Here is a 17,349-nt window from a genome sequence, read left to right as displayed (position 1 = left end):
AATCTCAACGTTGACGTTTTTTAAGTGACTCCCAGCTTCAACAGCTTTTTGGGGTAGAGAGAATTCCAGATTTCCTCTCGTGTGACGAAGTGCTTCCTGACATCACCCCAGACGGCCGGCTTTAACTTTAATGTTCTTCCCCCTTGTCCTGCACTCCCCCTTACTTTCCCCCGCAACCCCCAATCTACCCGATCAAATCCCTGAATCATCTTAAATGCCTCAAATAGATCGCTCCATAACCTTCTTTACTCAATCTGATCTTCATAATTAACCCGGTTAGCCCTGGTGTTTTTCATCAGTTCATACAATCCTGTGAAGAATTTCTTTTTCATATTCATTTATGGGATGTGGGCGTCGCTGGCTGGTTCAGCATTTATTGCCCATCCCCAATTGCCCCTTGAGAAGGTGGGGGTGAGCTGCCTTCTTGAACCGCTGCAGTCCCATGTGGTGTAGGTACACCCACAGCGCTGTCAGGGAGGGAGTTCCAGGATTTTGACCCAGGGACAGTGAAGGAACGGCCGATATATTTCCAAGTCAGGATGGTGAGTGACTTTGGAGGGGAACTTGCAGGTGCTTAACTACTTAAGGAAGAATACTGGGCAAACTAATGACCACTCGAATTTGCGTTGAACACTTTGTTTAAAGAGATAGTCCCTAGAAAATGCTTTGTTTGATATTGTCCCTCTTTGACGATGGCACAGATAACACACACAATGCAATATTTTCCTAGTCTTTTTTTTGATAGAAGATTGTATTACTTCCTTCAAAGTGAAATTTTACAAAGATTTCAAAACAACACCATGTCAACATGATATCAAAGTATAAAGAGTCTGAGAGAGAGAAAAAAACTCATGCAAGCCACATCTTGGAAAATTCGTAGATCAAATCTGGAGTTCAGCGTTCATTCAAAAATGACAGATTCTTGAAATCTACATGGTAACACCATTTTAAACTTGGTATAGGCAACCTGTTCGAATGACAGAAAGGCTGAATGTATCTATTAGATATAAACTATTACATATGAAGCATATGCCTTCATATAATGAAACGTGTTAAAGGAAAAATAGAAAATGTCTGACGATAAATCCTAATGAGGCATAACAACAACAGCGTGCATTTATATTGCACCTTTAACATAGTGGAACGCCCAAGGTACTTTACAGGAGTGTCATCAGACAATATTTGCCTTGAACCACAATGGGAGATATTAGGGCAGGTGAACAAAAGCTTAGTCAAAGAGTAAAGGAAGAAAGCGCTTGCATTCATATAGAGCCTTTCACAAGCTCGGAATGTTCTAAAGTGCTTAACAGTCAATGAACTATTTTTCAAGTGTAGCTGGGGCTGTAATACAGGACACACAACGGCCTCAGCAAGCTCTCAGAAGCAGGGGTGTGATAATGGCCAGGTAACCTATTTTATCGATGTTGATCGAAGGGCTGACCAAGACACCAGAGAGAACTCTCCTGCTCTTCTTCAAAGTGGTGCCATGGGATCTTTTACAAGCACGTGAGAACACAGACAGGCTCAGCTTAAAACTAGCACCTCCGACAGTGCAGCTTTCCCTCAGAGCGACACTGCGGTGTCAGCTTCTGACTTTTCACCCCAGCCTCGGGAGTGGGAGTCGAACCCCCAGCCTTGTGACGCAGCAGCAGCAAGACTGAGCTGAAGCCAATGAACAGGATTTAATGTCTCACCCAGATGACTTAGAGGAGTTGAAGGAGTTAGGGAAATTTAGGGAGAAATTTCCAGTGCTTTGGGCATAAGCAGCTGACACCATCGCTGCCAATGGTAGTACATAGGAAATCAGGGCATGCATAAGAGTCCTGAATGGGGGCAATGCAGGGATCTCAGTGGAAGTTTTTAAAAAATTCTTTCATGGGATGTGGGCCTCGCTGGCTGGGCCAGCATTTTCATTGCCCATCCCTAATTGCCCTTGAGAAGGTGGTGATGAGCCGCCTTCTTGAACCGCTGCAGTCCATGTGGTGTAGGTACACCCCGCCCCCCCAGTGCTGTTAGGGAGGGAGCTCCAGGATTTTGACCCAGCGACAGTGAAGGAACGGCGATATATTCCCAACTCAGGATGGTGAGTGGCTTGGAGGGGAACTTGCAGGTGGTGGTGTCCCCACGTGTCTGCTGCCCTTGTCCTTCTAGGTGGTAGTGGTTGTGGATTTGGAAGGTGCTGTTGAAGTTTCAGGGATGGGAGGGAATAGACCACGGAGGGATCCGAACACAATAGTCAGAATTTTCAACTTGAGGCTTACTCTTAATATCACAATATTAGTCCTACGATTACATAATGTGGTACTATTAAAGAATGCAATCTTACGCACTGCAAATAACCCATTTTGGAAAAAAATACTTATGACAATACATATAGGTGAAACACTGAAAGCACAGAGGCCTGTGTGTCTGCTGATGCAAGGCACAATTTCTTGCATCGTTACATTTCCAGGTCCAGCAGGGTATTCAAACATTCAGTGGACATGAAACCACATCACGTATTAGGTTGGGAAAGACTTCCACCGGCTGACTAAATCCGAAACCATTTATTGCCACCTGACTAACTATGTTTTTTTTTCCACAGCTTATTTTGTTGCGCCTGAACACTCTCAGGTGGATTTTTCACTGCTGCAGACTTCCTGGTAGTACTCTTAGCAACGCCCTTTGACAAGTAATCCTTTGAGGACTTCCATCGTGACAGTGTTTTTCTAAGTAAGCTTCTCTACAAGTGTCTTAGTGAAGTTTATGAAAGGGAATCGATTTAATAACAAGCTCAAACAGTGCTTCACCATTTCGTGCAGCCTCAAATGCACCTTCCTGAACTATTCTAAAGCTAATTTTATTGTCCTTATGATGGAATAATTGCTGTTGTAGTTGCCAAGGGGTGGGGGTGGTGGTGGGTACACAGTACCATGCACTTACAGCAAATCTGTTTCCTTTATTGGAATGACACTAACACCCAACATTTCACATGCCTCTGCTCTGTTTTCAGTGCCCTTTGCTAGTCATACAGATGACAGGAGTTCATTTGTAGTATCTTTCTCCTTCTTCTCTTCATCCTTATCGATGTCCATAACGTCAGAACTCCCAGGTTTGATTACCATGTCCTCATACTCAATGGCCTGGCTCCTGTTGTCTTCCGTCCCTGTGTACTTGTCCCCAGAATGCTGCGTGGGCTTAAAAATATCCTTAAAATGGTCCTTCAGTTCTTTATCTGGGCAGAGCAGATACTCGTAGAGTGCAGCAGCAATAAGCCCACCAATCATTGGGCCCAACCAGTACACCTAGAATGGAGGGGGGAAGAGGAACAACACAGTAACAGCCATTTGGTCCAGCCCATTTTATACGAATGGGAGGTGAGCCAATTGAAACATATAAAATACTTAAATGACGTGACAGTGGCGGAATCTAGAATCTAGAACAAGGGGGTCGCAGTCCCAGGAGACGGAGTCGGTCACTTAGGACTGAGATGAGGAGAAATTTCTTCGCTCGGAGGGTTGTGAATCTTTGGAATTCTCCATCCCAATGGATATTCAAGGCAGAGGTCGATGGATTATTTTAGGGGGGAGTTAAGAGATATGGGCCCGGATCTACCAGCCCCACCCGGAATGTCTCCCGCCAGCGGATGCAGCGAGCCATTTAAATCTCCAATCGGTTCGGCGGGACCGTAATATCCCGCCAAGCAGGAGGGCCTCTTAGCCATGGGAATAGTGCGAGAAGGTGGAGCTGTAGTGAAAGATCAGCCGCGATCTTATTGAATGGTGGAGCAGCCTTGAAGGGCCGAGTGGCCTACTCCAATTTTTATTTCTTATGCTCTTACAAGTCATAGGCCGCTCTGCCTACTGTGGGCCATTGCAAACTGATTGGATCTAATATGGGTTGTCACAGCATTCAATATCCATTCTTTCCACTACTACTGGCATTGGATTGGCAAAAGAATCAGAGGGGGAGATGAGGAGAATTTTTTTTTACACCATGAGTTGTGACCTGGAACCCGCTATCTGAAAGGGCAGCGGAAACAGATTCAATAGCAACTTCCAAAGGGCCGTTGGAACAGGGAAGCTTTCAGAATGAACAGCATTAAGGGGATAGCCTTTTCAGAGAGCTGCCACAGGCACGATGGGCCAAATGGCCTCCTTCTGCACCGTATCATTGCAGCGGTGAACGAGGCAATTCAGCCCATCGAGCCTGTGAGCTGGGTAACATGCCAATTTGACCACATAATCCATCATTTCCCATCATTTGAAACTGCCATCGCGTTATCTCTTAGTGCTACCAACGATAAGCGACTAATAATTACCCAGTGATTTTCCCATCTTCCTGTGATAACTGCGGGTCCAAATGATCGAGCGGGATTCATACTGGCTCCTGTGTAGTTAATCTGAAGCAGAGGGAGAAAAGTCAGCACGAGCTCAAAACCACAGGCAACTTTGAATTAATCACAATCTCTATCAAGGTGGGTTCAATAAACTTACAGCGAACAAGTGCCCAATGACTACGGAGAAACCAATTGCCAAAGCTGCTGAGCCCTTGAGGTCATCACGTTTGGAGTCACACGTGGCAAAGATGGTGAACACCAGCTGGAATGTTATAAACAGTTCAACCACCAGACCATTTCCTGCTGATATTTTCCCATTTATCTGCAATATTGAGAAGGAATTGTTATAGCTCACAGCTTTACATGAGTGTACAAGGGTGTTTGTCCTGCTCTCTGGTGAGACAGGGGCCTAATGGTAATGTCACTAGGTCTTAGTAATCCAGAGGCTGCTCTGGGGACAACGGTTCAAATCCCACCATGGTGGCTGGGGTAGAATCTAGAATATAAATCTAGTCTCAGCAAATGGAGAAAGCTGTCATTGATTGTTGTAAAAACCCATCTGGCTCACTAATGCCCTTTAGGGAAGGGAAATCTGGCCTACATGTGGCTCCAGACCCACAGCAGTAAGGTTGACTCTAAACTGCTCTCTGTGATGGCTTAGTTAGAGATGGGCAGCAAACGCTGACCATGACAGTGATGTCTACCTCCCATGGAAGAATTAAAAAAAGCCTGTCTGTCATATGTTTGCAAGGACAATAGACATGTCTTGATTGAGGAGCAGTACTGGACTGGACTGCATGGCTGATCAGGAATCTCTCCTGATCTTTAATGCCTGTCATGGAAAGGTCAGCTATGTTGTGAATGCTGCTGCTCCTATGTCCACAAGTCCTGGAGTGGTCTTGAACCTGCAGCTTCTGGTCAGAGGCATGGGTGTGGTACCCACTGAGGCAGAACGCCTCCCTCTTCATGTGCCCATATAACCAAAACACAATTTCAAAGGCTTTTTTTCTAATTACGAGATTGAAAGACCTCAGCACATCCCAAGCATCTTACTTTTGAAGTACTTTTGAGGTACTTTTGAAGTGTAGTCACTGTTGGAATGAGGGAAACGCACAGCAAGCCCCCACAAGCCAATGTGGAAATAACATGATAATTTGTCTTTGCAGTTTTGGCTGAGGGATAAATATTGGCCAGGATATTGGAGGGCAGACTCCCCTGCTCTTCAAAAGAGTGGCTGTGGGACATCACATCCAATTGAAAGTGGCAGATTGGTTGAATATCTTATCTGAAACACGACAGCCCTGACAGTGCAGAACTCCCTCGGTACTGCACTGCAGCATCAGCCTACATGTGTTCAAGTCTCTGTGTGGGACGAATGCGCTACACACTGAGCCAGGGCTAATCATATTTTCCTTAACAATGTTTGATAATTCGTTCCCACCTAACCCCATTGCCATCCAATTGGCCCATAGTTTTCTGACATTGAATTACCATGGTAACTCCCAGCCCCCCCGCAACATCTGATGGTGTGATCAGGTAGAGGATTCCTGCTCCTGCGATGGCACCGAGACATTGCCCAACGATGTAGAAGAATCCCTTGGCCAGGCTTAGCTTCCGGGTGCACACCATGGCAGCAGTCACCACAGGGTTAATGTGTCCTCCACTGATGTGACCAAAGCACTGTACCATGGTGGCGATGCTGAGTCCAAAACAGAGAGAAATGAGGACAATGTCCAATGGTCTGCTTTCATTGTCCCAGCCAATTGTGGAGCCTAGGCCGAGAAGGACAAAGATGAGTGTTGCTAGGAACTCCCCAGATACTGCTCTCCAGAATTGCTGTGTCCAGATCCCTTTGAAAGCCGTCATGGCTGCCTCGAACTTGCACAGCGGTGAGTGCTTACTGAAAGGAGGAAGAGAGAGGGAAGATTTAGAATCTTCTAAAATAGAACTCCCGAAAACAATTGTCCTGTATTAAACCCTTCAGAAATATAGTGGAGATCTGCCATTTGACCTTCCTCTAATGGGTTCCCAGGTAACCTACAGGAAACTGTCAGAGGCTTGGAAACCTGCAGCGAGTAACTCACCTGGTTTCCCAAAGTCTATCCACCATCTACAAGGCACAAGTCAGGAGTGTGATGGAATACTCCCCACTTGCCTGGATGAGTGCAGCTCCCACAATACTCAAGAAGCTTGACACCATCCAGGACAAAGCAGCCCACTTGGCATCCCATCCACAAATATTCACTCCCACCACCACTGACTCACAGTAGCAGCACTCTATACCATCTACAAGATGCACTGCAGAAACTCACCAAGGCTCCTTCGACAGCATCTTCCAAACCCACGACCACTGCCATCCAGAAGGACAAAGGTAGCAGATAGATGGGAACACCACCACCTGGAAGTTCCCCTCCAAGCCACTCACCATCCTGACTTGGAAATATATCGCCGTTCCTTTACTGTCGCTGGGTCAAAATCCTGGAACTCGCTCCCTAACAGCACTGTGGGTGTACCCACACCACATGGACTGCAGCGGTACAAGAAGGCAGCTCACCACCACCTTCTCAAGGGCAATTAGGGATGGTAAATAAATGCTGATCTAGCCAGCGATGCCCACATCTCGTGGATGAATAGAAAAACAACTAGTTCCTGTTGCTACACAGGTGATCATGTTGCTTTGCAAATTTGCAAATTCCTCCCATGTACAGAGGCCTGGGGGAAGTGTTGAGAAAAGAAGGCTGAGCCTGACTTAATAGAGATCTTTAAAACTATGAACAGTTTTGATAGAATGGATACATAGAGAATGCTTCCCCTTGCAGGGAAGAGCAGAAATAGAGGCCGTCAATATAAAATAGTCACCAAGAAACCCAATTGGGAATTCAGAAGAAACTTCTTTACCCAGAGAGTGGTGGGAACGTGGAGATTGTGGTTGAAACGAGTGGCTGATGTATTTAAGGAGAAACTAGACAAGCAAATGAGGGAGCAGTGAATAGAGGGTTATGATGATAAAAAACAAAAACAGAATTACCTGGAAAAACTCAGCAGGTCTGGCAGCATCGGCGGAGAAGAAAAGAGTTGACGTTTCGAGTCCTCATGACCCTTCGACAGAACTATAGTTCTACTTGAGGAGAGATGGGAGGAGGTTAACACTAGCATGGGCTGCTGGGGCTGAATGGCCTGTTTCTGGTGGTATATCCTATGTGTCATGAAGCTATTAATGTATATATTATTGGAAAATATTTATCTTTTAAAATAGAGGTTTAGTCTGTGGGTGTGTCTTAATTGGATTAAAACCAGATAGCCTGGGTGCTTTAATGTGTACTAGTTTTGAGATTTAAGAGAGGTAGAGTGCATTAGCATTTTTTGAATAGAGCATTCAAGAAGTGGGGTGAAACCTGGCACCTAGTTAGCAGAGACCAAGCAATATGTTTATATTACTAATAAAATTGGTACTATGAAAGGGTTTTTATTGTTAGAAGAGGTGGAGTTCAAAGAGGCTGGTGACACAATGAGAATTTACATTCGATGATCGGTGCTAGGTATAACAGATGGCAGTTTTGTGTGTGTGGGGCAGAGGCAATGTGAGATAAAAGTAGCTGTAAGCCTACAACTGTCTCCACAGGAACCAAAGTGAAAAGAACCTCATTTTGAACTCGTAAGATGAAAATGCTTTGCCTGGTGTTTGGTTAAGTCTATGGGTTGTTGTTGCCTTAATGGAGATTAGTTTGGGAATTTGTTAAAAGTTATGATGGTAGTAATTTGTAGCCATGTGTATATTAATAAAATGCATAAATTAATAAAATGTTTCCTTTTGTTTAATATAAAACCTCTTGAGATCTGGTGGTCTGATTCCTGAATTTAGAGCTGCATCTCAAACATACCACTTAAAATTATAGGTTATGACAGTTGTTTAAAGTTTCCCTCTGGGATTTTTAAAGGACTCAGCTTTACCAACTGCTGGGTTATAACATCTGTAATGTAATCCTATGTAAAGTAATTTTTCAAGTGCCCTTGTGAATGGTTTCCATAGCGCTGTACAAGTGGTGTCCCCTTTAACCGTAACAATCCTGACTTAACCCAGATGAATTCTGACAAATAATGTTCACCCTTAAAGACAAATGATTTTTTCCCTGCTGTCCTGGTCAATGTTTAACCTTCACCCAGGTTATCTGGTCATTATCACATTGCTGTTTGCGGGAGTTCACTATGCACAAGTTGGCTGCTGCATTCCCTTCATCGCAACAGCGGCTCCATTTTTTGAAGCTCTTCCTTGGCCAGAAAGCACTAAGGGACATCCTGATGTTTGAAAGGTGCTGTGGAACTGCAAGGCCCTTCTTTTTAATGATCGCAGTGACTTAAATTCATTTTTATAGATGTCCAGTCAATTACTTGTAATGCAGTTTTAATCTGTCTCCAAGGGCTGCGATTCCCTCTAGTATAGAAGATGAAGGGGTGACCTAATTGTGGTCGTCATGAAAATGGACACAATGACAGAGTCACCTACAATTTCACTAACTAATTACCGGCATATTGAACTGTTTAAAGAAAGACTTTTTTTTTAAATACAAGCAAAGGCACTGATCAAAAGATAATGTAAAGTGACCACTTTCTGGAAAGTTCCTATGTGGATTATACTGACAGACCTGTCCTGAGAGAACATGGAATGTTGCACCTAAAGAGTTGTCAAGGCCTTCTTCAAACAGAAACACTTTAAAGGGAGGCATTGGAAATGCAAAAGGCTGGACTTTAACCTCCTGTGTTTGTGCAGATATTGGAAACTGTTTCTCCAGCCAGCTACATCTCATCAGACATCCAAAAACCCATCTCCCATCACAGTCTCACAGTATCACAGTATCTTTACAGTGCAGAAGGAGGCTATTTGGCCCATCAAGTCTGCACTGGCTCTCTGAAAGAACTTGCCACCTAGTTCCACTCCCCTGCCTTATCCCCGTAACCTTGCACATTCTCTCTTTTCAGGGAGCAACCCATTCCCTTTTGGATACCTCAATCAAATCTTCCTTCACCATCCTTTCAGGAAGTTAGTTCCACCACTCCAACCACCCTCTAGGTGAAATAAATTTTCCTCATATCACATTTACTCCTTTTGCCAATTATTTTGAATCTGTGCTCTTTAATTCTTGATGTTCTCTTGAGTGGGAACAGTTTCTCACAATTTGAGGAGGTAACAAGCAGGATAGATAAAGGGGAACCAGTAGATGTAATATATTTGGATTTCCAAAACGCGTTCGGTAATGTACCGCACATAAGGCTACTTAATAAAATAAGAGCCTATGGTGTTGGGGGTAGTATATTAGTATTGATAGAGGATTGGCTAACTAATAGAAGAGAGAGTTGGGATAAGGCGGGGGGGTTGGTGGGAGCATTTTCAGGATGGCAACCTGTGTAGTGGAGTGTTACAGGGATCATTGCTGGGGCCACAGTTATTTACAATATATATTGACGACTTAGATGAGGGAAGTGAAAGTACTATCGCCAAGTTTGTGGAAGACACATAAGTAGGTGGGAAGGCAAGTGGTGAGAATGACTCAAAGAGTCTACAGAGGGATATAGATAGGTTAAATGAGTGGGCAAAAACTTGGCAGATGGAATATAATGTGGGAAAATGTGAGGCTATGTATTTTGGCAGGAAGAATAGAGGAGCTGAATATTATTTAAATAGAGTCCCAAAAAGCTAACATACAAGTCCAGCAGGTAACAGGGAAGGCAAATGGAATGTTGGCCTTTATTTCAAAGGGAATGGAGCATAAAAATAGGGAAGTCTTGCTAACACCACACAAGGCACCAGTTAGAGCACACCTAGAATACTGTGAACAGTTTTGGTCCCTTTATCTAAGGAAAGATATACTGGCATTGGAGCCAGTCCAGAGAAGGTTCACTGGGTTAATCCCGGGTATGGAGGGATTTTCTTATGAGGAGAGGTTGAGTAGATTGGGCCTGGACTCATTGGAGTTTAGAAGAATGAGAGGTGACCTTATTGAAACATATAAGATTCTTAGGGGTCTTGACAGGGTAGATGCTGAGAGGTGGTTTCCCCTTGTGGGAAAGTCTAGGACCAGAGGGCATAATCTCAGAGTAAGGGAGCACCCATTTAAAACAGAGATGAGGAGGAATTTCTTCTCTTGGAGAGTAGTCAATCTGTGGAATTCTTTGCCACAGAGGGCTGTAGAGGCTGGGACATTAAGTGAATTCAAGGCTGAGATAGACAGATTTTAATTAGTATGGGAATAAAGGGTTATGGGGTAAAGGCAGGAAAGTGAAGTTGAAGATTATCAGAGCACCCATGATCTCATTGAATGGCAGCGTAGACTCGGTCTGTCTGCAAGCATGACCCAGACCTCCCTGTCACTTGCCATTTCAACACTCCACCCTGCTTTCATGCCCACATGTCTGTCCTTGGCCTGCTGCATTGTTCCAGTGAAGCTCAACGCAAACTGGAGGAACAGCACCTCATCTTCCGACTAAGCACTTTACAGCCTTCCCGACTTAATATTGAGTTCAACAACTTCAGATCATGAACTCTCTCCTCCATCCCCACCCCCTTTCTGTTCCCCTTTTCCCAATAATTTATATATATTTTTATTTTCCCATATATTTCCATTATTTTTAAATGTATTTCCATCCATTGTTTTATCTCTACCGTTTAGCCTATTTCAATCACCCCCCCACCCCACCCCCCACTAGGGCTATCTGTACCTTGCTTGTCCTGCTTTCCACGCTTCATGTCCCCATTAGCACATTCCTTAGCTAATATCACCAGCGTCAACACCTCTTTGTCCTTTTGTCTGTGACATCTTTTGGCTATCTCCACTTATCACTGGCCCTCTATCCAGCTCTACCTATCCCCCCCCTTTAAACCAGCTTATATTTCACCTCTTTTCTATTTTTCCTTAGTTCTGATGAAGAGTAATTCGGACTCGAAACATTAACTGTGTTCCTCTCCACAGATACTGTCAGACCTGCTGAGTTTTTCCAGGTATTTTTGCTAATAAGTGTCTCCAAAAGGCTGAAAAACCCACAAGGACAGCTCCAATGTTCTACCAGAGTCATCTAACTTAACGGCCGCAATGTACCACCATCTACGCCTCACGGACAAGCAAAGGACTTATTCGTATATTCTTTTTAATTTTTATTTGGACTGTTAATTTCCTTTCTGACCTGCCCGAATGCGTGTTGTGTCTTTTATTATTTTTTTTCCTCCGGTTTTAGTGACGAATAGACTTACTCTTTCTTTGACTCAAGAAAGCCTGGTTGGATTGGCCCCTTTAGAGAAAAGTAAAAACGTTTGGATTGGAAAGAGGCACCCGTGGGGAAAGAATTTCAGACAAACCTTTGTTTTGACCAACCAAGGCGGTTGAATAAAAAGGGAAGCCAGCTCATCCCTCCTCAGCCGGTTGTAACAAGGTGATTAAAATGATTATAGGTTTCGACAGGGTAGGTGGAGAGAAAATGTTTCCACTGGTGGGGAGGCAGAACCTTAAAACTCCAGCCAACCCATTCAGGGACGATGTCAGGAAGCACTTCTGCTCACAAAGGATAGTAGGAATCTAGAAGTCTTTCCCGCAAAAAAAGCTGTCCAGGCTTGGGGTCAATTTGAGATTTCAAAACTGAGACTGACAAAGTTCATTTGGTGAGGCTATTGAGGGCCCTCGGAACCTAGGTGGGGGAGATTGAACTGAGATGCAGATCAGCCCTGATCCAATGCAATGGCAGAACGGGCTCAAGGTTGCTGAATGGCCTTCTCCTGTTTCTGTGTCCCAAAGCTTAAACGGTGTTCGTTATTTATTACAGTAAAGTTGTTTAATCGCTCCACCGGGCCTTCATCTGCCAAGGCCCTGAGCTCTGGCACTTCCTCCCTAAATCTGACTAACTGTGCTCTTCTCCGCCGATGCTGCCAAACCCTGCTGAGTTTTTCCGGTTATTTCTGTTTCTGACGACCTCTTTCTCCTTCTCTTTGATCGAACTTATGGTCACCTGTCTATCTCCTCGTGTGGCTCGATGTCAAACTTTGTCAGGATAACGCTCCTGAGAAGCACCCTGGAATGCTTTACTAAATTAAAGGGCACTATATCAATTCAAATGACTGTTGTTAATATTTTGGTGAATCTAAGTTTACTTTAAACTAATAAAGAATTAATTGTTAGTTCCGTTGCTGAACTCAGTGTAACCACATCCAGATGAAGTTTTCTATTGGAGGTCTTTTTGTGTGACTATCAACGTCAGTTATACAGGTTTGGTCCATTTGCAATAAGATGTTCAGTCCAATTTCAGTGTTTGTTTTTGCATTACTAATACACTTTCACTGTCTATACTAGTTTAAAATCTTGGGTGTTTTTGGAATAGAGTTCTTGCATTGTTACAGTTATGAGGTTTATAAGATTGTTATGTTTTGGGACGGTGTCTTTAATTTAGGGTAAACTTAAGGGAGTCACGTGACCTGTTCTGCAGTCTGCCTGACGACAGGCCTGGGTGAGGTCACAACAGGGGTGAGTTGTTTTGCTTGGAAGAAGGTTTAAGGTGTTCGCATTTGGAGACAATGCCAACAGCATCTGAGCTTACAGCAGATGGGGAGGTGGTGGCGTCGTGGTATTGTCGCTGGACTGCTAATCCAGAGACCCAGGGTAATGCTCTGGGAACATAAGACCATAAGAACTAGGAGCAGGAGTAGGCAATTCAGCCCCTCGGGCCTGTCCCGCTATTCAATACAATCATGGCTGATCTCATTTCGGCCTCAACTCCAATTTCCCGCCCCCTCCGCATAATCTTTCAACCCGTTACTAATTAACAATCTGTCTATCTCCTCCTTAAATTTATTCAGCGTCCCGGCATCCACTGCACTCTGAGGTAGTGAATTCCACAGATTCATGACCCTTTGAGAAAAGTAATTCCTCCTCATCTCTGATTTAAATCTACCACCCCTTAACCTAAAACTATGGCCTCTCGTTCTAGAATGCCCCAGAAGGGGAAACATCGGCTCCACGTCTACTTTGTCTATCCCCTTTAGCATCTTATATACCTCAATTAGATCTCCTCACATCCTTCTAAACTGGGTTCGAAACCCACCATGGCAGATGATGGAATTTGAATTCAATAAAAATTTGGAATTGAAAACGTCTAATGACGACCAGGAAACCATTGTCTATTGTCATAAGAACACATCTGGTTCACTAATACCCTTTAGGGAAGGAACTCTGCTGGTCTGGCTGACATGTGACTCTAGCAATGTGGTTGACTCCTAACAAGGGCAATTAATGTTGGGCAATAACTGCTGGCCTAGCCAGTGATGCCCACATCCCACGAACGAATAAAAATAAAGTCTTCAAAGTCCCAGGACTATGTTGAGAATATCAGGTTGTAAATAGTTACACTTTAAACTGTCCATCTGATTCCAGGATAGGATAGAGCTGGTGTCTAAAGAGCAGTTAATCAGCATTTCTTCCTGGATACAAGGCCCATGTGATTCACTTTGCCATGGAGATGGATTTTGAGAAGGAAGGGTGCAGAGGAAGCAATTGTCAGATCAGTTTACAGGCTTTCCTAAAATATCACTGAACATCACAGACAAATGTTAGTCTGCCTGGATTCAGGACAGAGAGAGACCATAAGTCTTTATGGTTCACTGCACAAAAATGCAGGTGGGAACAGACCCTATTTGTGAGGAGTTAAAATGAGGCTGGAAAATACACTTAGCTTACGCTGAAGAGGGAATCTCCAGGAAAATGCTCACCGTCAAAGACAGTTCTGGGGTTAAAAGTTACCAAGCAGGGGGAAGGAAAAGAATGCAAATAAACCCCTAGGAGCTAAGAATCACTTTGGACCGGTCCTGGGAGCAGCAAATGCAGTAGACCAAATTGAAGGAGGTGCAAGTGAGGTGCTGCTTCACCAGATAGGAGTGTTTGAGCCCTTGGATGGTGAGGAGGGAGGAGGTAAAGGGGCAAGAGTTGCACCTTCTGCGATTGCATGGGAAGGTGCCGTGGGAAGGAGATGAGGTGTTGGGAGTAATGGAGGATTGGACCAGGATGTCCCGGAGGGAATGGTCCCTACGGAATGCCGACAGGGGGAGGTGAAGGAAAGATGTGTTTGGTGGTGGCACCATGCTGGAGTTGGCAGAAATGGCAGAGGACGATCCTTTGAAATTCGGAGGCTGGTGGGGTGAAAAGTGAGGACAAGGGGGACTCTATCATGGTTCTGGGAGGGAGGGTAAGGGGTGAGGGCAGAGGCATGAGAGATGGGTCGGACACGGTTGAGGGCCCCGTCAACCACCGAGGGGGTCGGAGTCCGTTTTGGAAGGTGGCATCATCGGAACAGATGCGACGGAGGCGAAGGAACTGAGAGAATGGGATGGAGTCCTTACAGGAAGCGGGGTGTGAGGAGCTGTAGTCGAGGTAGCTGTGGGAGTCGGTGGGATTGTAATGAATATCGGTGGACAGTCTATCACCAGAAATGGAGACAGAGAGGTCAAGGAAGGGGAGGGACATGTCGGAAGGAAGAAATTTGGCTCATTGTACCTGTGTGGGTATTTTTTTGATAAAGCTACCCAATTAGCCCCTTGCTCATTCCCCATAATCCTGCATATGTTCCTTTTCCTAATGCCCATCCAACTCCCTTTCCAAAGAGCTTAACACTTGTGAAAATTCTACCCACAAAACAACAAACCTAAAAGCTAATTGTTTCTGCACCTTTGACCTATTAAAACTTCCCAGGGTGCTTCACAGAAACATCATCAACCAAAACCTGACACCCAGCCATATAAGGAGACATGAGGACAGGTAACCAAAAGTTTGGTCAAAGGGGTTAGTTTTAAGGAGCATCTTAAGGGAGGGGAGAGAGGTGGAGAGGAGGGAATTCCAGAGCTGAAGGCCCAGGCAGCTGAAGACATGGCCACCACCAGTGCTGGGGCAATCAATCAATTGCTATTGATGCCGATAAACTCAGTGGGTCTCATTAATGCTTTAAATTCTAGGCAGAAACAATGAATTTTTAAGTTTGCCTTTTATGAATAATATATTTGACAAGTGTTAAATCCTTTGAGAAGACGATTGGACAAATAATAGAAAGGGAGTCATTTGCAGGACTAGGGGAGGGAGCAAGGGTTTAATTGGATAGCTTTATCTATAAACCACTAGGCACAATGGGCCGAATGGCCCTCTGTGCCATATCATTCTATAAACGCGTTCATAAGAACATAAGAAATAGGAGCAGGAGTAGGCCATTCGGCCCCTCAAGCCTGAACTACTGTTCAATAAGATCATGGCTGACCTGCCCCAGGCCTCAGCTCCTCTTTCGTGCCAACTCCTCATAACCCTCAACTCCCCAATATTTCAAAAATCTATCTACCTCCTCTTTAGACACTTCCAGTGATCTAGCCTCCACAACTCTCTGAGGTAGAGAATTCCAGACATTCACTACCCTCTGACAGAAGACATTCCTTCACATCATTAAATGAGTGTCCTCTTAGTCTATAGCTATGTCCCCTAGTTCGAGATTCCCCCACTAGTGGAAACATCTTCTCAACATCTGCCCTGTCAAGCCCCCTCAGAATCTTGTACGTTTCAATAAGATCACCCCCCTCATTCTTCTAAACTCTAATGAATAAAGGCCTAACCTGTTTAGCCGTTCTTGTTAAGTGAACCCCTTGTTTCCAGGAATCAGCTTAATGAACCTGTTTTGAACTGCCTCCAATGCCAGTATATCCTTTCTTAAATACGGGGATCAAAACTGTACACAGTACTCCACGCGCGGCCTCACTAACACCCTGTACAGTTGTAACAAGACTTGCCTATTTTTAAACTCCAACCCCCTAGGAATACAGGCCAAAATTCCATTTGCTTTCCTGCTCTCATGCCCACATGTCCATCCTTGGCCTGGTGCATTGTTCCAGTGAAGCTCAATGCAAACTGGAGGAACAGCACCTCATCTTCCGACTAGGCACTTTACAGCCTTCCTGACTTAACATCGAGTTTCACAACTTCAGACCATGACCTCTATCCTCTATCTTCAACCCTTTTTTAACGGCTTTTTAAAAATGTATTTTTATTCTTTATTCACATCTTTATTTTTATTCACTTATTCATTATATTGTTCCTCTTTTATCCATTTTAATCAATTTTTATGCCCTTTTTCCCCCAACCACCACCCCCCACCCCCAGTCCCCCTAAAAGGGCTATCTGTCGCTTGTTCCATGTTGTTCTTTCACAGAGTGCTGACCCTTGTTCTGCTATTCACACACATTCTGCTTTTTCACCTTTACGCCACTATCGGCACTTTCTTTAGCCTTCGCCACTGCCATTAACACTCCCTTTGCCTTGTGTCCATGACATCTTTGTCAACCTCTCCTTACCCCCCACCTATCACTGGCCTACCACCCAGATTCACCTGCTACACCCTCCCTTAAACAGTATAGATTTCATCACGTTTCTACTTCTCCTTAGCTCTGAAGACGAATCATACGGACTCGGAACGTTAACCCTGTTTCTCTCCCTCCACAGATGGTGTCAGAGCTGCTTGAATTCTTCCAGCCTTTTCTGTTTTGATTTCAGATTTCCAGCATCCGCAGTATTTTGCTTCTACCTTCCTTCTGTGCTGTGTCATCGTATAAACCCATTTGGATGGCCGATTACCCTGATGCGTTTGGTGCTTTTAACTGACAGACTAACATTAGCGTTAAGAAAATGGACTTTAGCATTTCTTAAACGCGTGTTTGTATTTTGTGGACCCATTAAACAAAATAGCATTGACCAGTAAGACCGAGTGGCCTGTTTCTGTGTTTGAAATTCAATGTGATGAGATTGGGCAGCTGTAGAATATTCCCAAGCTCTGTATTTTGGGTTTTGAAACATATGAAGCACATGTTTTTAAACCCGCATTCCCCCCCCCCCCCCCAATCCCCCCCGTGGTCTTGCCCCGTCCCCATCTCTGTAACCTCCTCCAGCTCTACAAGCCTCCTCGGTCTCTGGGCTCCTCCAGTTCTGGCCTGTTTCACATTCCCTAATTTTAATCGTTCCGTCATTGAC

The 17,349-nt window shown here is 44.5% G+C and overlaps 1 protein-coding gene across 1 annotated transcript in view; it reads right to left on the bottom strand.

The window, feature by feature from the left end:
• Positions 1-2,122: 2,122 nt before the first annotated feature.
• Positions 2,123-17,349, bottom strand: part of aqp4 (aquaporin 4) — a 16,102-nt gene continuing 875 nt past the window's right edge. Inside the window, exons 2-5 of the mRNA XM_041189759.1 lie at positions 5,810-6,218; positions 4,476-4,640; positions 4,301-4,381; positions 2,123-3,284 (exon numbers count right to left, since the gene is read on the bottom strand). Of these exons, the coding sequence (XP_041045693.1) occupies positions 3,006-3,284; positions 4,301-4,381; positions 4,476-4,640; positions 5,810-6,218 (934 nt within the window). The 3' untranslated portion in view covers positions 2,123-3,005. The remainder of the gene's footprint in view (positions 3,285-4,300; positions 4,382-4,475; positions 4,641-5,809; positions 6,219-17,349) is intronic.

This window comes from Carcharodon carcharias, chromosome 6, assembly GCF_017639515.1.
Source record: "Carcharodon carcharias isolate sCarCar2 chromosome 6, sCarCar2.pri, whole genome shotgun sequence".
In the NCBI taxonomy this organism is placed as follows: Eukaryota; Metazoa; Chordata; class Chondrichthyes; order Lamniformes; family Lamnidae; genus Carcharodon; species Carcharodon carcharias.
The sequence above is the reverse complement of the archived record's forward strand: the minus strand, read 5'-3'. Positions and strand labels throughout refer to the sequence as shown.